This window comes from Lampetra fluviatilis, chromosome 4, assembly GCF_964198595.1.
Source record: "Lampetra fluviatilis chromosome 4, kcLamFluv1.1, whole genome shotgun sequence".
Taxonomy (NCBI): Eukaryota; Metazoa; Chordata; class Hyperoartia; order Petromyzontiformes; family Petromyzontidae; genus Lampetra; species Lampetra fluviatilis.
This window is the reverse complement of record NC_136278.1, coordinates 23771840-23797854: the sequence shown is the minus strand read 5'-3', so window position 1 is coordinate 23797854 and position 26015 is coordinate 23771840. Positions and strand designations below refer to the sequence as shown.

Sequence of the window (26015 nt, the reverse complement as noted above, 5' to 3'; positions counted from 1 at the left end):
GCAAGGTGATGGTTTTTATTGGGTCCTCAGATGGTTCTCTCCCCACGGTTGGGTTGATAGCTTTCCAGATTGTGTAGTCCGAATATCCATTCATCTTGAGGGCTTGGTGTACGTGCTCCAGTTCACTGGCTAGGTGGTGATGGTCAGAAATACAACGAGCTCTGTGGTATAGAGTTTTGATGAGGGAATTCCTCTGGGATGAATGGTGGTGGGAGTCAGGTTTTACGTAAGCATCCATATAGGTGGCTTTCCTGTAGACAGAGTGTCCCATTGAACCATCAGGTCTCTTTTTGATTAAAACATTCAAGAATGATAACCTGACATCCTTTTCCACTTCCATGGTGAATTTGATAGCTGGGTATATGGAATTGATGTGGTTGAAGAATTGGTCTAGAGCTGGTAGGCCATGTGGCCAGATACGAACGTATCATCAACGTATCTCTTCCACAAGGAAGGACGTAGGGTGGATACCTGGATAGCATGTCTCAAATTTCTCCATGAAAACATTGGTTACAACTGGAGATAAGGGAGAACCCATAGGGGTGCCTTCAACTTGTTTGTAGAATGTTCCATTCCAGGTGAAGTAAGTGTTGGTGAGGCAGTGTCCAACCAGGGCTGGTACATCAGCATTCAATCCTTGTTGGACCACATCTTCAATGATTGCAATGGTGTTAGGCACAGGGACTTTGATAAACAATGATACCACATATAAACTGACAAGCAAATAACCTGGAGATAGTGAGGTGTCCTTAATTGAAGATATCAAGTCAGCTGAGTTAAGTACAGCTGAGGTGGTCTTACCAGTGAATGCTTGCAAGGTCTCAAAGAGAAATCGGGCCAGTTTGTAGGTCGGTGAGCCAATGGTGGAGACGTTAGCTGTGTTAGTAAATGGCGGCTTGCCATTCTTTTCCACCTCCATGTGGCCACTGCACTGGCCGAGCTCTCGCCGAGCTTCAAATTTCTCACATTGACATGCTAATCTCTCAAAATACAGTGACCAGCCCCCACAGCTCCGTAGTACCTCTCCCACATTGGCATTAGCTGCCCCGCCCATCTCTAAACCATTTGTAAACAGCTCTTTGATTGGTGTAGACCTACTGCAGGTTACGGCGACCTCTCCTACATTAACATTAGCTGCCCCACCCATCTCTAAATCTGTATAAACAGCCTGCCTCGGCAGATTTACCTCTCTTTTTTAAATACTTTATATTAAGTTCGCTTGCTTGCTTGCGTGCTTGCTTGCTTGCGTGCTTACGACCGTGCAAATCTTTCGGTCGTTTTTTAACCCACTGCCCGTGATCCAATCGAGCTGACATTTTCCACACAGACTCGTTGTGCGAGACAATTAATGTTCGTGAAAAAAAAATTCCCAAAATTTTACACTTTTTAGGCAAAATTTTTTTATTTTACATATATTCAAATAGAACTCATTCATGGCTTTGGCTGAACGTCACAGTGTAAGAGCCCAGAGCGTAACCCCTCCACAGGCCGTGGCGGAGTAGCGCAGTTGGTAGCGCCCTCGCTTCCCATGCCAAAGGTCGCGGGATCGATCCCCGCGTCCTCCACAGGCGAATATATTTTTAAATCCTTTATATTAAGTTCGCTGCCACGCATATAAAGGATTTATAGTGAAAAACTTTGTTTTTACGGGTTATACTTATTTCACCTGAAGACGATTGCTTGTGTTGCGATCAAAACGTCGTGATATTGTTATTATTTTGATTATGTTTTATATCTACGTAGCTTTACCCAAATAATATGAATTCCTGCAGTCACGAAAGCTTTAAGTAAAGATTTATTTACAGGTAGTTTCCTATACAGAAAAACACCCCAGAATGTGCTGTTGTAAAGACATTGTAGCTGGATGGTAAATACTTGGCTATACTTTCCTGTAACCTGGAATCAGAAGTGGGTTGCTGGAGTTGCGGGAGAACATGCTGTAAAAAGGAAAGGTTTATTTTCCATTTCCACTAGACATGAGTAATAGCAATGAAGTGGATCGATGGGTGTGTAGTATTGTGAATACAGCTACTACTGTAAGTGTCGAGACACAGATGTCTCTGTGGGTCGCGCCAGCCACAGTGCTGGAGGAGCGCCGGGTGCCCCAATTGGACAAGCTAAGGGCACGTGGCCGAAAGTGGGCCTCGATTGGAGGAGTTAAGGAAACGTGGCCGCAAGCGTGGGCGCCGTTCCTGATTCAGCAAGGGGCGGCGGCGAAGGGATAAAGGGGGAGCGCGTTCGGGGATCAAGAGAGTTAAAAAACACGCATGTAGTGAGCAGCCTAGAACAAGTCAGCCACACTTTTAGGTTTTTTCGGTAAAGTCACGTAAAAAAGATAATAATTGTATTATTATTTTATTTCTATTACTTTTTAAAAATAAAATAATAATAAATGAAAAATATTCTTATTTATATGTTATTACTTTTTTTTTACCTACGTGACTTGACCGAAACAACCTAAGAGTATGAATCCTTGCAGTCACGAAAGCTTCAAATCTAGAATTAGCCACACTTAGCAACAGAACCCGGTGTACAGTGAATTGTTTAATAAACGCGTTGCCTCCTACAAAGGTGTGTGTGCTCCTCAGTCGACATACACTACAGGTGGAAGGCAGAGTGGGGTGGTGTGAAAAGGTTTAGGTGATGAAAAATAGAGATAGCTGTGCATACAGTTCACGTGTGAGTTGTGACGGTGAGGAGACATGCGGGTACACACCTACGGCATGAATGTATCTATGGAAATGATTTGAGGCGGACAAGGATCAAAATCAGGAATTAAGGATGTGCGTGGGAACAGGTCTGGGAGCTTGTCTGGGGCGCCCCGGTGGCGAGCATTTAACTGCCTCACCTGGTATACAGGAGGTCGTGGGTTCGATCCTGACACCTGTATATTTTGAGTTTGAATGTTCTCCCTGTGGTCGCGTGATTTTTTTTCTCCGGGTCCTCCATATTTTTCTTCCACATTTAAAATCAACATGCATTTAAAGTATTTGGCTGCTATAAATGTCCACACAATAAGCCACTTTGTTGAGATATAATTTGTGGCCAAGTCGCTTCTGAAAAAGAGCTATATAACTTAGAGGGCCTGACCTGGTAAAATATTCTTTTTTTGTACACAAAACTGTTAGATGCACTATTAAATAACACAATGTGCATCATAACTGGGATGCTGAAACCAACACCAACCTCCTGGCTCACCGTTCTGGCGAACATTCTACCACCAAATATCTACAGAGATGTGCAAACTTCAAGGGAGTTTACTCTTTTTCTTGCTAACCAAGATCTCAACAGCACACCTCACCATCAACTAGAGTTCTGATCCCCCTTCTGGGATGTCGCTACTGTGACCATCCTCGAATCTCACTCCGATCGGGAAAAATGCTGGCGAACAGTGTGAAAAAATGTGGACGTCCATAGTGCAACTGTGGTCATGCAACCCAAACTATGGACCCTATAGTAAAGCATTATAGCCTGCGCTCCTTCAACGGAGAAATAGCAAAACTACACGAACTCTCTCTTGGCAATCAGACCTCGCCATTGTCATTTATATCCTGAACCTATTGCCATAGGCAAGCATGTAAACTGATGTTCACACATTGTACTCGATACTCATTTTTGTCTAAATCGACCTAAAGAGAGTCCATGACATGTTCAAGCACAACCTACCATTTGTGTTGTCCATTCCCAGTAATAAAATGCAGGCGATAGTGGAGTATATTTTAACAACTGCACCGCCAATCTCATTTGCATAGTAAAGTGCACAAGCATGCATATTAGCAAATCCCAATATAACACGATCCAAATCGCATCCAAGTGTGGGTGCGGTCCATGAATAAATGCCAAGGAGGACAAAAATCAGGAAACGAGACAGGAGCAGTACGATGAGCGATGCAGTACGGCTTTTGCAAATGCAGAACAATTTTGTCCAATTATCCTCGGTGATCAGAGTGGTTGTTGAATGTTTTATCAACTGCTGATGTCCCAGCTAAATGATGCGGTGGTGAATGCAGAATTTTGCTATTAAATTATGTATGTCACAAACCCATTTTTTCTTACCAAGGTATACAGTATAAGGTGCTTAAAAAGCTGCAACATTGCAAAGTATTGTGATTCGTGTGTTTGTAATGATATCGCATAGGATTAATTTGCATTCAGCGTATGCTGTGCGTATATTTATATATTTGTGGAGCAGGTATGTAGTGGTGACTGAGTTCGATTTAAACCTGTTCTGGGGCTCCCCTAGTCTAAATTGACTTAACATGAAAATGAGTACCTGGTACTGTGTCTAAACATCAGCAGTGGGTAGACATGCGGCCGGGCGTGGTGCTGGACATCCACCCCCTCGTGTGCTGTGCCAGCCTTCATCGGTGCTCGCTAGCAGCACTTGCCCCAACGGTCTGTTAAAGGCTCTCGTTGGGGATCTTTGTCTTTTTTATGATTTACTATCTTTATTTTACCAGGTTAGGCCCACTGAGCTTCATCACTCTTTTTTAAAAGTGACCTGGCCACAAATGATAGCTCAAGTAAGTGGCGTATCATGTGGACAAATGTATAGCAGCCAAATACCCTTATACACATGTTTATATTTATATTCTTGGTTCTTTTGGTAAAGTCATGTAAATAGAAAAAAAAATGAAAATGAAAATGAAAAATAAGATACATTTTTAATAAAAAACAATAATAATAATACGTTGAAAGTAATTAAAGAAAAGTGGGGGCAAGCCTCCAAATGTAGCTGCTTACAAGGGTTCCAGAGAGTTGGGAGGGGGGGAATTGCACCTCTCTACATCCATCAGACAATGGGGGGGAGGAATGGGACAGAGACAGGGAGAGAGAGAGGGGGTAGGGCAGAGATAGGGGGGGGGTGTAGAGATGGGAGGGTAGGAGAAATACACCTCGCTACACCCATCAGACAATGGAGGGGAGGAATGGGACAGAGACAGGGGGAGAGATAGGGGGTGGGGCAGAGATAGGGGGGGGGGGGTAGAGATGTGAGGCGGGGGGAAATTTCACCTCGCTACACCCATCCCCACTACATGTTTATAAATGTGGAAGGAAAAACCAGAAGACCCGGAGAAAAATATCCGAGACCACGGGGAGAACATGCAAACTCCAAATACACAGGCGTTAGGGTCGGGATCAAACCAACAACCTCCTGTATAACAGGCGCGGTAGTTAATATCTTGCAACCGCGGCACCCATATATATGTAAGCTCAGTCCTCTGACCCCGATTCACCTGCCGAAGGGGATTAGATAACATTTTCATCATCCTGAGTTCGAATCCAGGTAGCCACCACACATTTTCAAGCATTACTCTGAGCCCAGATCACCAATGACACACTGGCAAAAATTGTAGCACTTGAGGATGCAAAAAAAAATGTTTGACTGCCATGCGATGAATATCTGTATAGCAGGGATAATGGGAAAGTGCAGCATGACAAGTGTGGATAAGAGGTCACTTGACAGAATTTCAGAAGTAAAGTAGATATCACCTTCCATGGACCATTCTTGCAAAGGGGTTGAGACTCTGCTCTTTAAAAGTTTCAAATAGACGCTATCTCATGACATGATGCCGCTGGCACCAATTGGAATACATTTTGGGTAGAAGTAGAATGCATTCTTTAAATTTTTAATTAATTGTGAATATTGAATTGACTTGTGTTTCCTTAAAATGAACATATTGGCAGTACACCGGTGTGTGGTATATATATTTTAAAAAATCGCAATATTTATTTTCCCGCGATTCGCAACCCCGGTCAGAAAATCTTGCAGGGTGCATAAAAATGAATTATCGTGATGTCGAAGCAGTCAGAAGACGAACGTTATGAGCAGCTGAACACAAAGCTTCACACCGATGACGATTGGCTGCATGTTCCAAAGGCAGATTTGACTCGTGCCCTAAAACTTGGTCGAACGATTCCTCGATTCATTTCCAGAATCGTTTATTGGTGGACGGTGGCATAAAAAAAGTATGACTCATGTCACACTTTCGAATGGGAAAGCAGCTGCTGTAACTAAGGCAACTTCTGATGGAGAATCTGCAGTTATATTGATGGCAACTGCGTCTGCACGGACGGAGTTGCCCTTTATGAGGACTGGTGTGATATGCTGCACCAGTGTACTGCCAATGCGTCCAAATAACATGGAAATATGATAGCAGATGGTATTATTTTTTGTATATTTTGATGGTTTAAAATATTGAGTGATGGGGAGATCGCCACACACGACAACAATTGGAGTGCATGTATTTTTCTGGTATAATTCTCCAACTGTATATATATCCTTCCTTGGTGATTGAAATATATTGACGTTTTGTCCTTGAAAAAATATCATTGGGCTAAATTATGACATTTTTCTTAAATATTTTCATTAATAAATAAATGCCCTTGTAAATAGTTGAGTAAATCATCATTATGGTTGTGATTCATTTAAATTATATTTCTCCTCATTCGTCATCTTGGCAATTTCTTACAGTTTTTGTCAGTGATAACGCTATACATCTGAGCACAGTGGCGATTTGCTCTGGCATTGTAATTAGGAAGAGACAATCTGGTAATATCAGTAATTTAAAGTGTCACAAAATTTGGCCATGAAAATAGAATGCAGTGAACTCACGAAACAATGGGATCTCATATGTGCACACAGATTGATAAGTAACATATTTATTCCTCAAGGTTCCTGTGACTTATCTCAAGGGATCCATTGTGGATACAAGATAAGGATATCAAAACTCAAGCTAGTTGACCATTAATTCAGATTACAATATAATATGTACATGGTAAGCCGAGATAAATAAATATAATAAATTATGATAATTATTTTGGTGATCATAACTCTGCTTTGGACAAAGAAGTAAAGCTGTGTGTAGAAGATGATTTTGTAAAGAAAAATGTTATACTTAAAAACTATTTTTAGATGTTAAACCTTCAACATGGAGACCATGTTATACTGCACATCAGCTTAATTTTAACTGATTTGCCTTGTGTGGTCACGGCGCAGTTTGAAATCATTTGAGCACATTGGGGCATAGCTCAGAGGTGAAACATTGTATTGTATCATATGGTGACAAGCAGTGGGTTGCAGGTTTATGAGATTTCGTTTTTCGTATACGCCCTTTTGAGTTGGGTCAATTAGGAACATAATCTGTATTGTCATTGCCAGTCAGTGGACTTTAAAAAAAATCTATCAATAGAAAATGTGTTCATGGGTTAACTATGCACATGTCACTATGTGACATTGTGTGGCAGGCCAGAGGAACAGGCTATTAAGTCACCCTCTCGACCCCTGCCTCGCATTTGGCATCACCAAGCTGCAACGTACAAAAGTGGTTTGGCGTAACATGCTACCTCTCAAGTGGGGTCAATAATATTTTACTCCCACTGTCACAGTCCTCGCCTTAGCCTTTAACAGGAACATGACAATTTTTGTGCAAACTTCAGACCCAAAGTAAATTATGCGACTTTAGACAATTTTAGTCCATACAAATGATAAAAAAATGAAATTTTAAAAAGAGTAGATGGTACGTGCTTATGAATCAGTGGCATCTCGTCGAGGCTTAGGAGGGGGAGGAATTGAATTCTGCTTAATGCTGAATCTCTTCAGCAATTCCTCCCTCCCTCCTGCCACAATTCCAGGTTGATACGGATGAGTCGTTTACTTATTGTGGGCCAGTAGGTGTGAAATACATACGCTATATGGGCTTAATCTTGCCCCAATTTCACAAAGCTAGTGATGCCTCTGACCACGGATGCACTGTGACATCTGCCAATTCTGTTTTGCAGGGGATTATTATGGATTTTGTGGTGATCCCGGGATCCCGGTGCACGGTTTCCGCTCCGCGGATGACGTACGTGTCCGCAGCACCATCCGCTTCTACTGCGCCGAGGGATACGTCCTGCGGGGATCAAGGGAGCGCGTCTGTAACCCTGGGGGCGTCTGGTCCGGCACCCAGCCTGATTGCCACGGTACTTACTTTAAGCAATGACAGCCGAAGCCTCCAATGCATAGCGTAGCATGGGATCACAGACATACATCGTATCCGGCAGAGGATTGAATTTGCTTCAAGGACACAACACAAAGTGTGACTGTGTTTTGTAATGTGCTTACATCTCATGTTATGATCAGTTTAATCAGTCTTCTGAAGAGTGGTTGATTGTTTAGTTGTTTTCAATATTAGCCCATTATTGTATTTAAATATGATTTTTTTCTCTTCATCTACTACTGTTGGGTGAAGGCCTCCCCCAGTTATCACCATCCCTTACAGTTTTTGTAATGGCACGATCTGTCTTGCTCCTCTGCATGATCTGATTCCATTGTTCCATCTCAAGAGCAGTCTTTCATGTGGACGTTTTTCCTCCTTCGACTTCCGTTCCTTCACCAGTCTTGATTGCCTGCTAGTATTCCTTCTCATGATGTGTCTTTCCCAAGCCCACTTATTCATCTTGACATTTAACACGATATATCGCAGTGGCTTTTGACTAGCCATCAAACAAAGAGGGTCACTGCGTTGTTCGCTTTCAGATTTAAAACGCATTTCTTTAAAACAGTATTTTTGTGTTTCATCTGTTGTCCTTCCCGCATACCTCTGATTTGCACGGTTAGCTACATGCAGTGCAAAATAATACGTAAATAATACGTACACACGTATACATCATTTGTGTCTGTTCTCTGATGGATTTGTTTATCTTTCTGTCTCTCAGGATGCATCTCTCCGTGTTTCTTTGCATAAATGTAACCTTTTGTTCTGTGCCGTTTGACATCATCCATTTTTCTGATCCATATAGCACGGCATGTAATATTCAGTGATTGAAGACATTCTTCTGTAGGCACATCGCCGTGTTGCTTGTCGTTATTACATTCTATTTTAGAAAAGCACTCCTTCCTGCTCTCGTTTTCCTCATGAGTTAATTATTTGGATCCTTGTTCACCTTCACCAATTGCGTGAGATGTGCATACTCTGCATTCTTTATTTCAATTGAATCCCTCTTACAACGATTTAATTTTGTTCACCATGCTTGGCGAGTGGCAGTCGTTGTTTTTGTGGTTATTGTAAAGATATGCGAAGGGGCAATCCTACAATTGCTTGCTTGTATCACGACTGCCAGACGGGCCTCCACGAGAGGAAGCTCTAGAATACCCTGTAAAGGTTTGCTCGTGTCACTGAAGGTAAAAATTGCAGCCCTGGAATTCCTTGCTCCTACCACTCCTGGCAGAAGGGCTTCCACTAGCACAGACCAAGAGCCAAAAAGTACCCATGACTTCTGAAAAGAGCCAAGTGTATATATAAGTGTGTATATATATCGACAGTTGTTGGCACAGCATGGGAGACATTAATTATTATTTACTACTGTGATTGCACGTTTTATGTTATGCTCCTTCCATAGAGCTGCATGTAGTGGATTAAGGAGCCGCATGCGGCTCAGGAGATGTCATTTGGCCAAGGCTGCACTAGAAGGAGCACTAGAGAACCCATCCAAAGGGCAGTTGGCCTCCTCATCGACGCTGCTCAGACAGCTTGGAATATGTGGGAGTACCCACTTTTGCATTACCCTTGGGGACTCTCTCCAACACAGGAATAAATCGTCACGTTTATTCATGTGACAACTTCATGAATTGGATGTGTCGGGTGGAGGAGGGTCTATGACACCTTTTATTTACACGATATGACCCGAATAAAAAACATCTATTGTGAATCGTTATATTGGTCACGAAAGCCTACAAGTTAAATTTGACACAAGGCTTGGTAAGGCCCTTCCACCAGCAGTGGCGTGAGCAAAGCTATCGCCGTGCCACACCTTCACCTCGCAGCGCTTGCCCCAGCAGCAGCCTATACTGTATATGTATGCATGTTGAATTTCTTTCGCACCGTAGCTAGCCAACCGTGCTAATCGGAGGACAACGGAACACAAAAAGCAGTTCTAAAAAAATGAAATGTCAATCTACATTTTAAAGTGCATAGCTCTTGTGGCTTCCTAATATCGGAAGGACGAGTATTCCAGATGGCCGCAGAAGCACATCCGAAAGCGTACGATGCAGGAGACCTTTCTGCCAGCAGTGGCATGACTAAGAAACTTGAGGGCTGCACCTTCACCTCACTTATTGTGAACTGAAGGGGAGGAACCATATTGGAATAGGGCATGCACCACGCCGACTTGTGAAAATAGACGCAGTCCATGGGGGAACCCACTCGGGCAGGCAGTTGACAATGCTTGGTGAGGCCCTTCCACCAGCTTCACCTCGCATCGCTCGCCCCAGCAGCAGCTTCATTCACACCATAGGTAGCCAACCGTGTGTGTGGGGGGGGAGATCCAACAAGCAAAAAATATTTCTCAAGAAATTAGTTTTCAATTTATATTGTAAAAGCGCACAACTCCAACCTGGACACCCGAGCGTGGGATGTGCGTGTGTGCCCAGCGGTGTGGTGCGGGAACCCGGGCATGCCGGCCGGAGGCTCCATCCTGCACAGCGATGGAGTGGTGTTCTCCAGCTCCGTGACGTATGCCTGCTGGGACGGCTACCAGATGTCGGGCCTCTCCACCCGCCTCTGCAGCGCCAATGCCACTTGGACCGGCGTTCTGCCAAACTGCACAGGTGGGCTGCCTAAAATAACACGATGCCAATCTCCCGTTCCACGTGTTTAAAGACGTTTGCAAGTCATGTAAGTGCATAACCGAGTGCTGGGTAAGTATTTTGCAAATCTGGCATTTTTGCCACTTTTTTTTTTACAAATGCAAGTTCATGTTCAAATGCCATCAAGCAAACCAGTAGATGTATAGTGCATGATATACAGTTTACTTGTAAAAATAGCAATTTGATCAATTACATTAGTATGACTGGCTTAGCTGTAACTCATATGAAGTACATTTTCACAACCAAAGTAGTATAAATTTGCCTGTTTTTACGATGATGTGAATACTATTTGGAATCCAGCATGCCTCTGATGTTCAGTTTTAATTTTGATAAGCATTTGCTTGTTAATGTTCCATGTGCTTGATTGCTAGTTTTATTCGACAGTGTGTAATTAAGTAATTAATTAAGTTGTAAGAATTGAGGGGAAGTTTTCCAAATGGCTTATAAAGATTGGTGTTTACAGCCCATGCGTAGATAATGTAAGAACCACTCCTTGATAATGTCGCATTCTGCTCAGGCTTCCAATTTCCCCAAGAGATATGAAGTCCCAATTTCGCTATATAAGAGGGAAATCTTATTTCGTATGGATTAATAGAAGATTAAATATGTAATTTTGGATTTGTTATCCACTCAATTGTCTGTTCAGACACAGTGGAATCTCGTCCATTCCTCCTATAAAGGAGTGAAGACAGCAGCTGTTTACAATGTGGTCAATTGTTTGGGATTGATGGCCCCAAGCGTAAGCCGCCGAATCTTTGATGCGCCATTTGTGCATCAGGTGGCCGCGTCGACCACGCCCGGTCCCGATTCGGTTGATGGGTCGACCACTGGTGACATGGAAGGTTTGAAACCGGGAGGTTCGACGGTAGGGTCCTGTATGAGATGTTTATTTTTGACGTCGGTCGTAGTCCATACTGGCTTCCACCTCTCACCTTCATTTGTATTTGTGGCCTGGAGTGAGGCTGCTGTGATCCAGAAGGGGTAGCGTGATATTAGGCGAACAGGTGGCACTGGGTTTATGTCCGGATGTATCGGAAGGCGTGGGTTAACAATCATTTTTTGGTACTCCCGGATGGCCACTGTTTCACGACGGATTTGCGGCGGAGCGATATGGCTGAGCACTGGAAGCCACTGAGTCGGCGTCGACTTCAGCATACCTGAGATGGCATGCACTTCAATGTTCAGTTGTGTGTCGGTAATTCGAGTGTGAGTGCTGCGTCACCACACAGGTGAGCAATACTCTCCCGTCGAATACACGAGGGCGAGTGTGGCAGTCCGTAGTGTTTGCGCATCACAGGCCCAACTAGTTCCCGCCAGTTCATGGATAATGTTCGTGCGGGTTTTATCTTGTTGCTCAATTTCTCAATGTGTTGCCTGAAAGTGAGACTTTGATCGAGCATCACTCCAAGGTATTTCGGGAGTGGGTCGTTGGTGACGGTTTTACCACAAAACTCGACCTTCAGTGTACGTTTTGCCTCCGCGTTGTTGAGATGGAATGCTGAGGACACCGTCTTGGTTGGATTTGGCTTAAGTCGCCAGGAGTAGAAATAATCTTCCAATTTCTTTCGGTCGGTGTTCAAGATATCTTGAGCTGCGCTGAGTGTCGTCGCTTTGGGTGACCAGCGCTAGATCGTCTGCGCAAATGAACTTGCGACTTAATATGGCCGGCATGTCGCTGGTGTACAGATTAAACAGGGCTGGTGCTAATACCGACCCCTGCGGTAGACCATTTTGTAGAGTTCATGGGCAGCTGATCTGGTTTCCGAGATGGACGCGAAATTGTCGGTCGCTTTGCATACTGCCGATGAGGCAAACCGTTTTTTGCACTTGATGGTGTTTGGCAAGTTTAAAGAGGAGTCCTTGGCGCTAGACCGTGTCGTATGCAGAGGACAAGTCTATGAAAGCAGCCACTGTTTTCTGTTTATGCTGTAAGCCGGCTTTAATGTGTGATGTATAAGGCAATGACCTGGTTACAACAGCTTCGTTGTAGCTGAAAACCTGCCTGCTCAGGTGGTATGGTGGCTTCCAAAAGAGGAGAGAGTAGAGCTAACAGTAATCACTCCAGTAGCTTGTAGGCTGTACAAAGAAGAGAGATTAGCCTGTAGCTGTGCGGGTCATCAGAAGGTTCTCCTGGCTTGAGGAGAGCAAAGACTTTTGCTTTTCTCCAAAGTCTTGGTAGCTTTCTGGTGGCAATGATTTTTATTTTAAGTTTTGCCAGCCAGGTTCTTCCTTTGCTGCCAAGGTATTTTAGGAATTCCGAGTAAATCCAAATCTATTCCTGTGGCTTTACCTGCCTTGGTACTGCCGGTGCGCCATATATTTCTTCTGGAAGTACAGCTGTAGACAGAAGTGAGTTTTTGAGACTGTTGAAGAGTCTATCATGCTGGAGTGTGTGACGTCAAAAGATGCCATCAATGCTGCACACGTTGCTTGTCTGGCAGAATCTAGCGACTGCAGAAGGGCTGTGGTGATTTCTGGGTGGCTGATGCTTTGATGTTCATAGTCCCGTGGGATCGCATCCCTGGTGGCTTTCTTCACGAGCATGATGAACTGCTCAAACTTTTCAGGGTTCATGGAGATGTGGCGAATGTCCTTTTCCACTGCCACCATAAAGCCAGGCCAATTTGCCCATCTGAAGTTCCATCGGGGTCGTGATTGTGTTGGTGATTACTGGGATTTCGTGGCCAATTTGGATGACCACGGGCTTATGCTGGCTGTGCGGGAAGCGAGGCAGGACTTTGCACGTGGTGGGCAAATGCTAGCCATTGTTAATTGTAGTTACAGAGCACAGGTCTGGGTTGTATCCTCTATTCCACCATATAGAGTGGAATGTGCCTTGTAGCTTGGCATAAAAAACGAAGAAGAGCTCTTGTGCAGATGCCCAATCAAGGATGTGTTTGCCAGGAAGGTCGTTAATTGGGTAGCTATTGAAGTCGCCTATGTAGATCGCGGGATGTTGCACCGTTGGCAATGGTGCTAGGTGCCAGGTTGTTGTTGGCGGTTTGTAGACATTGCATATGTAGGGGTGATACGCGCTGGCAGTAGGGATCGTGGGGCAGCGCGTGGTGATTGGCTGTGTGTTGGTGACGCGCGCTGACAGTGAGGGATCGTAGGTCAGCGCGGGGTCATGGGTTATGTGATGGTGATTGGCTGTGTGTTGGTGACGCGCGCTGACAGTGATGGATCGTGTGGCAGCGCGTGGTGATTGGTTGTGTGCGCTGACACAAGCTGCAAGAAGGGATCGTGTGGCAGCGCGTGGTGATTGGTCGACTAGGGTGGGTGCTCACATCGCGGTCCGCATAGGCTCCGTCTCCTCGGGAGCGGAGGGCTATAAAAGGCGGTGCACGCGGGCGCTCGGAGAGTTGGTGACCAGTGAAGACGGAAGACGGAGGAGGAAGAGATAGGGCCCTGAGACACCTAGTCCCGCTGTCCTTGTAAGGACCGGGACCCTGTGTGGCTCAGAGGCGGGACCTTGGGACCCGGGGCCGGACGTCCGTGTGAGGGCCGGGCCGCGGGACCCAGTGGTCGTGACCCGTACCCAAGCTGGGGTGGGTCTGGAGGTTCCCCCGGATGCTACGGGGCTGGAATGCCTGTGTGTGTGTAGCCGGGTGGAATGAGTAGCGTGAGCTGTAGTAACCACACGTGTCGGGTGGAACGTGTAGCGTGAGCTGTAGTAACCACACGTGTCGGGTGGAACGTGTAGCGTGAGCTGTAGTGACCACACGTGTTATTGTGGCAAGACAAGTGTTAATAAAGTGTGCTGCCCGTCAAGTGGTCTCCCGCCGTAGTTTACTATACTACACATACGACGAGACCGGCGATTATTCTCCCAATTGTGAAGTCGTTGTCTGTCTCAATAACTTCTGCTCTGGCTTTGATGTAAGTAGCCAGACCGTGTTTTGTGTGGCCCTTGGAAGCAGCAAGGATGTACCCTGGAATGTTCAGTCGTAGAGAGCTGCTTTCCTTCACATGTGTATCTTGGATAGTAAGGATGTCAATGTTTTCTTGCTGAAGGATCTTTGCGAGGACATCTGTCTCAGCTCGGGGTAGGTCCTCAACATTTAGCTGGCATAGACGAACCGAGGGGCCGATGGAACGGCTCGTCTGGCCCTGAGAATGACCTTTGTTGCCAGGCTTGTTCTTTCAGCTGTAACCCAGAGATCGACTGGCGACATACGGTTTCCTTAGCAATATTATTCGTTATGAATTTCGTTGTAGACTTCGTTTACGTAACACGGTGGGCCCTGAGAAGGCTGACATCACAGAGGGAAATGCACCTGTATTACATGCTGGTGGTGTGCGGTGATGTAACAACCAACATTTAAATGTATCTTTAATTAAAACAAATTAACCCGTAAAAACTAAGTTTTTCACTAAAAATCCTTTATATGCGTGGCATCGGTTTTATTTTATTATTCATTTCTGTTTTTCTTGAGTAAGAGTTTCATTTTTATCACATTGGTATTTTAAATGAAATCTGAATTTTTTTTTTTTCCCTAAAAAGTGGAAAATTTTGGGAAAAAAATTTCACGAAAATAAATTGTGCAAAATGTCAGCTCGATTGGATCACGGGAAGTGGGTTAAAAAACGACTGAAAGATTTGCACGGTCGTAAGCGCGCAAGCAAGCAAGCAAGTGAACTTAATATAAAGGATTTAAAAATATAAATGTCCATACAGGGAAAATTAACACCTGAGAAGTCGTTCCTGCCTCAACGAGTTTGTCACTAGTACACTATGCATGATATTTTAAAGACTATATATATACTTTTTTTTGTTTACAGTATTCAACTGTGGTGAACCCGGCTCTGTGGCCAATGGTGTGCGCATTGGAAGTGACTTCACATTTGGCCACAATGTCACGTACCACTGCAACCCAGGCTACAGGATCGACCCACACCACTCATCCACTCGGGTGTGTGGGAAAGATGGGGCATGGAGTGGATCCCTGCCTCTCTGCAGAGGTAAGGATCATTGGGTTAAAATGATTGGATGTGCTTGCCAAGTGATAAGGAATGATAGCATGAAGTGTACACTCATTCTGAAAAATCGTCAGTTTCACTGTCGTTAAAGGACGATTCTATAATAAATAAATGTATGTACTTCACTCCACCCATTATTGAGGCGATATCTCACCGCGTGCCTTTTTCTTTACATCTCTGTGGACTTCGTATTTGCAGTGATCACGTGCAGGCAGCCGCCGAGGGTGCTGAACGGGCGGCTGTTGGGCTCAGACTTCTCGTGGGGAGCCAGCGTGAGCTACAGCTGCTCCTCGGGCTACGAGCTCTCCTTCCCTGCCACGCTCACCTGCGAGGGCAACGGCACATGGAGGGGCGACGTCCCACAGTGCCTGCGTAAAAAAAAGCTGCACTTTAAATTTGAAAACAAAAATTCAGAATATCATACTCGCACACACTTGCATGCATGTAGACCCTCGTAAATATATGCATGCTATGTATGTATGTTGGACTTCTTTCGCACTGTTCGTAGCCAACCTGTGCAACTTATCCATGAGAATTATAGATACAAAATCTGTCGGGCCTGATTTGCATGTACATTTTCACGTGATTATTACTGACAATGTCATGGTGTCCCCATTACCACAATGGAGCCCATTTTTTAAGTGGACTGATTCGTTTAGAATTAGATTCTTAATATGTGTGGAATTCTGGCTTTATGTGGAAATTCTGCAACATTGATGATGATGATAATAATAATGATAATTCACATGCCAGTCTTGGGCCCAATTCCCAAAGTGGAATGGGTGGGATCCCATTCCGCAAAAAATCAGCAGCCAGGGGAGTGCCAAGAAAAATAAAAGTCGAGCAAACTCGTGTTATTATACTCAACCAAATGGATCAAACCAAACAATTAGGCTCTGGTCCATCTTACACACAAACACATACACATGCTTATTGACAGTTGCACCACCTTAGTCCAGAATGTAGCGGGTAAGCCAAAGATGGCTTAGTGTTACTTCAAACCGGTAACAATGATGATGGCTGAATTAGCATGGATGGCCACGTATGGTCTGAAAGCAGTTCAACATACAAACAGGAAGATGATGGTAATAGTGGAGATGTAGATGGATGAATTAAAATAAGATGATGATTTTGAGAGTTCAAGATGATGGTAAATGCATATGGTAGATGAATATCATTTCAACATTAAATAATAATAATGATAATAGTAATAATGATACTTGCTTATGCAACTTCTGATGACCCATTAATGCCCCACCCACCAACCCTATCCAATGATAATCCACCAACCATTACCTTTACAGTGCACACCCCAAAATACACCCATTTAAGGCTGAGTTGTCATAGAGGAGACTCAATGATGTGTGACATGGCCGTTAATCGAATATAGGACCCCAAGTTCATCCCACAATATATGAACCAATTGCAGCCACATACACTGAAACATCAAAGGAAGTGGATTGACAAAGGGCTGTACATTCATTAATGTTATCGTTTTAGGTGAAAGGAAAATATCTAAGACAGTTCCATTAAGTTGTATGGATGTTTAACTTCTTTCACACCATACATAGTCAACCTTGCTAATCGGAGATGCAGGAAAGGACAAGGAACTAACCACAAAAAGCAGTTCTAAAGAAATTAATTTTCAACGTAGATTTAAAAGTGCATAGCCCCAAGTGCCTTCCTAATATCGTAAGGAAGAACATTCTATACAGCCACATATGCACATTTGAAAGCACGCAATGCAGTGTGTTCAATGGCTAGCTAAAAGCCGCTGCAAGGATGACCGGAGTAAGTTTCCATACAAATGTGTAAAACTAAAGTGTGGAATGGTAGCTCAAAACATGTATTCGTGAGGAATGGCCCTCCATGGCCCACCAGCCACACGTCTGTGGTTGGAAGCGGCTCCACGTTTTCAGAAACGTTGAGTGGCTCTGCCTTAATCCCTGCCCACTTTGGGCTATGCTACAATTTAGTCATGTATAACCTCAACAAAATTGTATGACATGTAGAACAAAATTGCAGTTGAAATCGACAAAAAGTATTTTATTTTAATATTCAAAATAATAAAGCAAATCAAGCAAACTACCAAAACAAACATTGTCTGACATTGGCAAAATAAATGTTTTAAATAATACATTCCCAGGGTACACACAAACATTACATTTAACATAATTGTTCCATTTCAATGCCAAACTTATATATTTTTTTTATCAAAATGCATTTTTTATTAAATAAATTGTTGCATATCATAATGGTTAACCTTCGTAATACACATTAGCAATTTCACGTGTGGGTTTTACTTGGAAAAAAATGCTTTTCAGTGACGGTGAAAGTGGTGAGGATAATGAAGCATGTGTGCGCATAATTAATTACTGTCTCTCACCACTGCTGCAGCTGTATTCTGCGGAGACCCAGGCACGCCGGCTGAGGGCAAGCGCGAAGGCAAGCGATTCATCTTCGAGGCAGACGTCTCCTTCAGCTGCAACCCTCCCCTGGTGCTTGTTGGCTCTTCTTTGCGGGCATGCCGTGCAGATAGGACCTGGAGTGGCACACAGCCACGGTGCATTGGTAAGATCCTCCGGACCGCGTGTAAGGGTAAAATGTTTACAAAGAGGATTTTTTTTTATCCTGGGTGTGTGGGAACATTCAAATCAAATCACGAGTACATTTGTATCCATGCCATTCTTAGGGCCCACGGTGACCGCGAAGGTGCTGTGATTCACAAACACGAATTTTGATAATAATTATTTTTAAAACATTCTAAAAGTGGATCCTCATAGTTTTAGATGTGGGATTTGATCCACACGGAATAGGGTTTACTTACTATTGTTCTGAAATGTGCTTTGATGCTGAATAAGTGAGCCACTAATAACGTGCATTTATATAGTTTGTTACGTGGAATTGGCTCGCCACAACATTCAAAATGTAGATTAATGGAAAGTGTTATATCCAAAATGATCTGTAATTGTTCCCATTCTGCTACAGATCCGTCGCAGACAACGTGTTTAAACCCTGGAACACCTCAGTTTGGTGAGCAGAATATCACTCAAGGATATCAAGTAAGATTATTTCTCTTCCCCTATATATATTCATACTCACAAAATTCAGACTTAAAATATTTAATCTTCAAGGGCATGGGGTCATTATTTCCAAATCCATTGAGGCCAATAGATTTCACTGTCACTTCCTTCCTGTTTAATAATGCATTAATGCAACAATGCTGTCCCTACTAAATTGTTTGATGTAGTAGTATTATTTACGTCACCATCTGAACCTATGTAAGTCCATTCTTTATTCAACAAATTCAGCAATTGAACGCTGGCTACCCTATCTAGGCCCTTGTCCTCACGGTTCAACTCCTTATTCAATTATGCCATCGGCCATCGTTGGTTTTTTGACTAATTCTGTGCTGTGTGGATATCTTCCAATAGATAATTAAGCAACATGAAACAATGTAAATGGTAATATTATACTGTATACAAATACATAGAATAAAATATGATTATAAAATCACAACAGTTAACGAAATAAAAATATGCTACTGCGTAGGATTTCACGTTTGTGCTGTATATCGCTTTGTTTTTTTTTTGGGTTATTTCCCCTGTGGTTTAGCATGGTGTCTGAAGTTCCACTCCATGTACTGGGAGTGAAATCAGAATCATTATTTAGTTTGGAGGAATCTGGTGAGCTATGAAGCTCTATTTCACAGATATTCAGTTTGGGTGGGTCAGCCAGTTAAAATAGCAAACACTAAAAAAACGGAGTGTAAAGCAGAGAAAATGGTAAGCGAGTCACTAAATATAAAAATAATAATACATACATTAATTGTATAAGTCCAATTAATCAATAAAGGCAGCAAAAACTACCACAAAAGTCTCAGACCACACCAAGATGAACAGTCCCTCAATAAATTGGCACATTAACATTGAGCTATCGATACACAGGTAATGATAAAAGTTACAAATCACATTTGATAATGTGATCGTATACTGAACGTCGCAGCAGTAGAAATTTAAAGCACATCAGACAACTGAGAAGGCAATTTAATAAGGATATATAGCGATTTTGTTTTTCTCTAATACTGAAGATAGTGTAGCCTGCATTACAAAAGTAAACCATTAAGATGATGTCCCTTGGAACGAACACAAAAGCTTTGGCAAAGACACGTGGTTCAGTGCATGTCTTGTTCTCAGAGTTTTCTGCAGGTTAGCAGCATCTGGCCAAGGGCAATTGTTACCTTTCAGTAGTGAAGAAAATAGGGATATCTGATCACTGATGTTGACTAAACCCCCCCCCCCCCAACATTTTACTTAAGGACAAAATATGATTTTACTTGCTTGTGTGTGTGTCTGTTTAGGTTGACAGCACAGTTTCCTTTAGATGCCAAAAAGGGTTTCACATCCAAGGGTCTACCACAAGAATCTGCCTTTCTGATCTCACTTGGAGTGGAACTCAGCCAGAATGCATTTGTACGTATGTCATGTGTAACTTCATCAGCACCATCATATCTAAGTTTCTTTCAACAAAATGTCGTGAATTATGAATGGAGGGTATAAATATAAATGAATGTATTAATATTCGCACGTAATAATTATAACTATTTAAGTTTCAGCATCTTAACAATAATTTAACTTTGTGAAAACGTGTAAGCAATCACCACATTGAATGTTCTCGTCACATTTTATCTCTGAAAGCAATTTTCTTAAAAGCAATACATTTTAAATGTAGACGTGGCAAGTGGAAAGTTTATACTGGAACCTCTTTTTGATTCCACAATGTATTTTGTATTTTTTCTTCTGCCCCTGGAATTTGTTTACGAGAGAACAATTCTGGCGTGTCCTTTAATACAGTATTGATTGATTTATGATTTTGTTGCCAAAAAAAGATATTAAGGAACATATTTATGGCTGACACACTGTATCAAGGGAAAGGTTTGGAGGGAAATCATTCTCTCTTCGCTTTACTGCAATAATCCATCCGCCTCCAGGCCTTGAATCTCTGTGCCCATGCCTCCAACACCAGAACATTTGGTCACCAAACTAAGCAATAAATTGGAAACCACTTAGATGTGTTAAGCTTGCTTCATTCGTAGCCAAATTACCTACGTGAAATAATCAGTCATCCAACATTTGCCATCTGTGTTTGGCCTCACCTGAAAAATGTACTCTGAAATCATAATCTGCCTCCCGATGATAAACTAATGTGTGATATATATACCCAGTCGAGGCGAATGCCCCACTATTACCGTTGACAGCGCTCCAAATTCAATCACGTTTTTATTTTTACGTCTTGATTTTCATTTTTAGGGTTTCTTCATACTTGTGCCATTGCTATGTTTAATAACTCTAATACTGGTATTGTTTTTTTATCACAGTTTCCATACAGCAGGCACCAGGTTGTCTGGTTCACGTACTATTCATGATGTACATCGCACAAGTCTATTTGATCTTTGACGTGAAAACATGGCCTGTTTATGACCAAATTTGAAAACTACCACTGCCTTTGCATTATACTTCTCAGCAATGGGATATCGCCCAGTTGCAGATATCTGTCAAGGGTGCACGGTTTAATATTTCCAAACACATCCTGATGATCATAAGGTACACACGTTGTGAATAAAATTTTCAACATAATAATCCTCACCCTACATGTTGTTTTGAAATAACTGCTATCCAGCGGAGGTAGCTGGCGTGCAGCACACTAGTATTTATGTGACATGAAGCCACGACAGGGAAAATCTTGTACAGTAATATAATATAATTTTGGGTAATGTCCTCTATTTGCTTTGAGAAAACAGCACGTACCTGCAATATATGTAATTCGGTGACCTTTTTTGGTGCTAATCAGCATATAACAAAATTTTCCTTCAAGTCTACTGTCAAGAGCTGCTGAGGCTGGGTTCTATCCAGTGAGCATTGTTGAGGCAAATTCTCTTAATTCCATCTCCCCCCCCCCCACCATTATGTTTCACTTAATCGGTACATATTGATAAACATGAAGAATGTGACCCAGTGGTGTTTGCCTAGGCTTTGTGTGATGAGTACTGATAGATACTGTCGTGTGTGTCTGCGTGTGCCTGCGCCCAGCGCACGGCTGCAAGCAGCAGGAGACCCCAGAAAATGCAGACGTAGGGGCCGTGGAGCTGCCCGGCCTGGGCTACACGCTCATGTACAGCTGCCAGCCGGGATTCTACCTGGCAGGGGGCTCGGAGCACCGCAGCTGCCGTCCCGACGGGACCTGGTCGGGAAAAACTCCCATCTGCCATCGTGAGTCGCAAGCACGTCCGCGCAAACGCCTCCCTCACAAAGCTATAGGACGTTTTTTAAGACAAAAGTAGAATTAGGCTTTACCATTTCTGCCAATAAAACAGGTGTTTTTTCTGGTGTAGGCCAATCAGTGAATGTGTTATCAGAGCATGTTTGTGCGCATGTTTCGCCACAAGTATGTGTGACTTATTCTTGATGCCTTGCATTAGGTTTATATTTGGTGTTTGAACATCTGAACACCTGTTTTATTGCCGGAACGGGTAAATCCTGCAGGATTAAGAAGGCCGCGCCTGGTTGCGTTTTGCCTACTTATAAAACGATATCCTACAAATAGCTGCATTTAATCGTGATCATCAGTGGCAACAGTAGCCTCCATGATCAATCTACCTTTGGATTAAGGCCGCTGAGCATCTGCACACAGCATGATTTTTTTTTCTTGTGGACACCCTCTCCATCTTGGCAGATATCCTCTTCAATGCTTTCCATTTCTTGGATGTCACTCTATGACTAGTCGTGTCTATTGGCCATCATCCCTTCTAGCGACTTTGTCCTGGCCAAGTCCAGTTATTTTTATGAACGATGTTGAATGTTGTCTTTAACCTGCATATGTTTGCGAACCCATGTGTTCATCTTGCTGTCTCTCATTGTGATTCCAAGCATATAGTTGAGGTGAATTAGATATGTAGTGTGCTCCATGTTTGGTGGATTATTTTGTGCAGTACATCATGTTTTCATAGTCTCAATAATGTGAGCAAGTTGTGCACAAAGCCATTGAAATGAAAGTGCCATGATAAGTACAAATCATGGGTTCAATAATTTGCTGCAGATAACCGTGTAACATTTTAAAAAAATACCTAAGTATTTTTGTTACAACTAACAAATGGAGATAAACATGTTTTTATATTGGATACTTAATGCCTTGGGAGAGTGAGAATAAACATGAGTGAGACCCACCACTGTAATGGCGTGTAACGGACCAGGGCTTACATAATGGCAGTGTTTGACAGCTGTGATATGTGTTTCGTGGCATATACAATAGTGGCATTTTCTCTTCAATCATACGGATGTGTCGTATTGCAGTCTGTTAGCAATGAGATTGCCTTACTGTGAAAACTCTTTTTTCTTCCTTCCTTGAAAACATGCTGGATTATGGCTCACAAAGCGAGTGTGTGTGCAAGTGTGTACATCCATCTGTTTTGTGCCCACGCAATGTTTACATTCGCTGTATCATCTTATCATTAAGTTATTGCGAAGTATTTTACTCAAATATGTGTGTGGAATTTATAAGCTGCGGGAGTGACATGGATTGATACTTAAATGAGTTTGGTTTTGCATCTGTGTGTGCTTTTGTACTTGTATTTTACAGTTTTAAATGCAAGCTGTCTCTTATCAATTTTCTCTGAGTAGCCACTGCATGAACTGACTAGACTGTTAATCTCATAATCTTTGGGAGATTAGTGGTTTATTGTGATAAATGTATTGTATTATTAATACTATGCCGAAGCACACTCAAAATATGACTGCTCATATACGCAATATACAATCTGCAAAACACAACAAAGATGCAATATATTCTCAGGTTTTTTCGGTAAAGTCACGTAGGTAAAAACATTAAAATTAATGAAAGTAAAATAAAACAAAACAAAATAAAATTCACGACGTTTCGGAGGCAACACAAGTCTCCGTCATCAGGTGGGACCGTCACAGCCGAATTAGCTGCATCAAGTGAAGCAATGATTCAAGATGTAATCCCTTATAAGCAAGTTGAAGGGAGGTGGAGGGGGGGGGAGAGCTTATCAGGCTGTGGTAGCCAATGAATGGAAACGTATCGGGAGGGAGGAGGAGCGGTGATCAAAGACTGCACGCAGTGCTCAACACAATGAATGGAGACGTGTCGGGACGGAGGGCGAGCGGCGATCAAAGACTGCACGCAGTGCTCAACACAATGAATGGAGACGCGCCGGGACGGAGGGCGAGCGGTGATCAAAGACATCACGTAGTGCTCAACACAATGAATGGAAACGTGGCGAGCGGTGATCAAAGAACAATGAAGAGATTACTGTTAAACACTGTGGATGTTAACACTCGGTGAAGTAAATTAAAATAGTGCCTGTCAGATAAGATGGTCCAAAAAGTGTAATTAAGTCTTTTTTGCGTGGTTAATAACATCTTTCCAGTGATTACTGAGTTTGTACTCATCATCACGGTTGAAATTATGTCTGTGTTTGTATATTTGTATGGCTTCGTGTACAAACCTTTGATGGTAGCCCGGAGGTTTGCAGAGAACCTTGGTCTCGGAAAAGACAATTTCATGAGAGCCCGCCGAGTTGTAGCAATGATCGGCAACGGCCGAAGAATCAGTTCTGCCGTGTTTCAGATCTGACTTGTGCTCGCGGACACGATCAGCAACATGACGTTTTGTTTCTCCAATGTAGCAATCACCACAAATGCAACTCAATTTGTAGACTCCAGGATACTGTAAGTCAGGAACGACATCCTTCACAGATGGAATCAGATCACGGATTTTATGCACTGTACTGAATCGGACTTGGATCTTATGTTTGTTTAGAATTTTGGAGATCTTTTTGGTCACGCCTGCTATGTATGGTAACGTGATAGTTTTGGTCGGAGTTTCATGTGGTTGTTTCTGTGTGGTGGGAGAGACAGCTTGGCGGATAGTGCGGTCAGAGTATCCGTTCATCCTGAGGGCCCGATGTACATCGGGCCCTCAGGATGAGAGTATCCTCAGGTCAGAGTATCCGTTCAGGATGAACGGATACTCTGACCGCACTATCCGCCAAGCTGTCTCTCCCACCACACAGAAACAACCACATGAAACTCCGACCAAAACTATCACGTTACCATACATAGCAGGCGTGACCAAAAAGATCTCCAAAATTCTAAACAAACATAAGATCCAAGTCCGATTCAGTACAGTGCATAAAATCCGTGATCTGATTCCATCTGTGAAGGATGTCGTTCCTGACTTACAGTATCCTGGAGTCTACAAATTGAGTTGCATTTGTGGTGATTGCTACATTGGAGAAACAAAACGTCATGTTGCTGATCGTGTCCGCGAGCACAAGTCAGATCTGAAACACGGCAGAACTGATTCTTCGGCCGTTGCCGATCATTGCTACAACTCGGCGGGCTCTCATGAAATTGTCTTTTCCGAGACCAAGGTTCTCTGCAAACCTCCGGGCTACCATCAAAGGTTTGTACACGAAGCCATACAAATATACAAACACAGACATAATTTCAACCGTGATGATGGGTACAAACTCAGTAATCACTGGAAAGATGTTATTAACCACGCAAAAAAGACTTAATTACACTTTTTGGACCATCTTATCTGACAGGCACTATTTTAATTTACTTCACCGAGTGTTAACATCCACAGTGTTTAACAGTAATCTCTTCATTGTTCTTTGATCACCGCTCGCCACGTTTCCATTCATTGTGTTGAGCACTACGTGATGTCTTTGATCACCGCTCGCCCTCCGTCCCGGCGCGTCTCCATTCATTGTGTTGAGCACTGCGTGCAGTCTTTGATCGCCGCTCGCCCTCCGTCCCGACACGTCTCCATTCATTGTGTTGAGCACTGCGTGCAGTCTTTGATCACCGCTCCTCCTCCCTCCCGATACGTTTCCATTCATTGGCTACCACAGCCTGATAAGCTCTCCCCCCCCCTCCACCTCCCTTCAACTTGCTTATAAGGGATTACATCTTGAATCATTGCTTCACTTGATGCAGCTAATTCGGCTGTGACGGTCCCACCTGATGACGGAGACTTGTGTTGCCTCCGAAACGTCGTGAATTTTATTTTGTTTTGTTTTATTTTACTTTCATTAATTTTAATGTTTTTACCTACGTGACTTTACCGAAAAAACCTGAGAATATGAATCATTGCAGTCACGAAAGCTTCAAATCTAGAAAGATGCAATACTTACATTTTGTGTTTATATTCATGTAATCTATGTATATAAATTTCATCTGAACTACGAGCATACTCCTATATCTTTTACAAATAAAAATAAATTTTGCAAAAAATCCAAAGCTCAAGAAAAAAAAGTGAAGTGCACCTACCATTAGTGAGATGCCCCATGTATAGATTGTGTTTGTGGGGTATTCAATAC

General features: G+C 43.0%; 1 protein-coding gene across 3 annotated transcripts in view; it reads left to right on the top strand.

Moving 5' to 3' along the window:
- The window catches only part of CSMD3 (CUB and Sushi multiple domains 3), a 426461-nt gene that overhangs the window by 383263 nt on the left and 17183 nt on the right, over nt 1-26015 (top strand). For all 3 annotated transcript variants that reach the window (XM_078855831.1, XM_078855830.1, XM_078855832.1), the window contains exons 57-64: nt 7783-7965; nt 10415-10591; nt 15413-15592; nt 15809-15982; nt 18008-18181; nt 18599-18672; nt 19971-20082; nt 21700-21879. In XM_078855831.1, the coding sequence (XP_078711957.1) occupies nt 7783-7965; nt 10415-10591; nt 15413-15592; nt 15809-15982; nt 18008-18181; nt 18599-18672; nt 19971-20082; nt 21700-21879 (1254 nt within the window). The remainder of the gene's footprint in view (nt 1-7782; nt 7966-10414; nt 10592-15412; nt 15593-15808; nt 15983-18007; nt 18182-18598; nt 18673-19970; nt 20083-21699; nt 21880-26015) is intronic.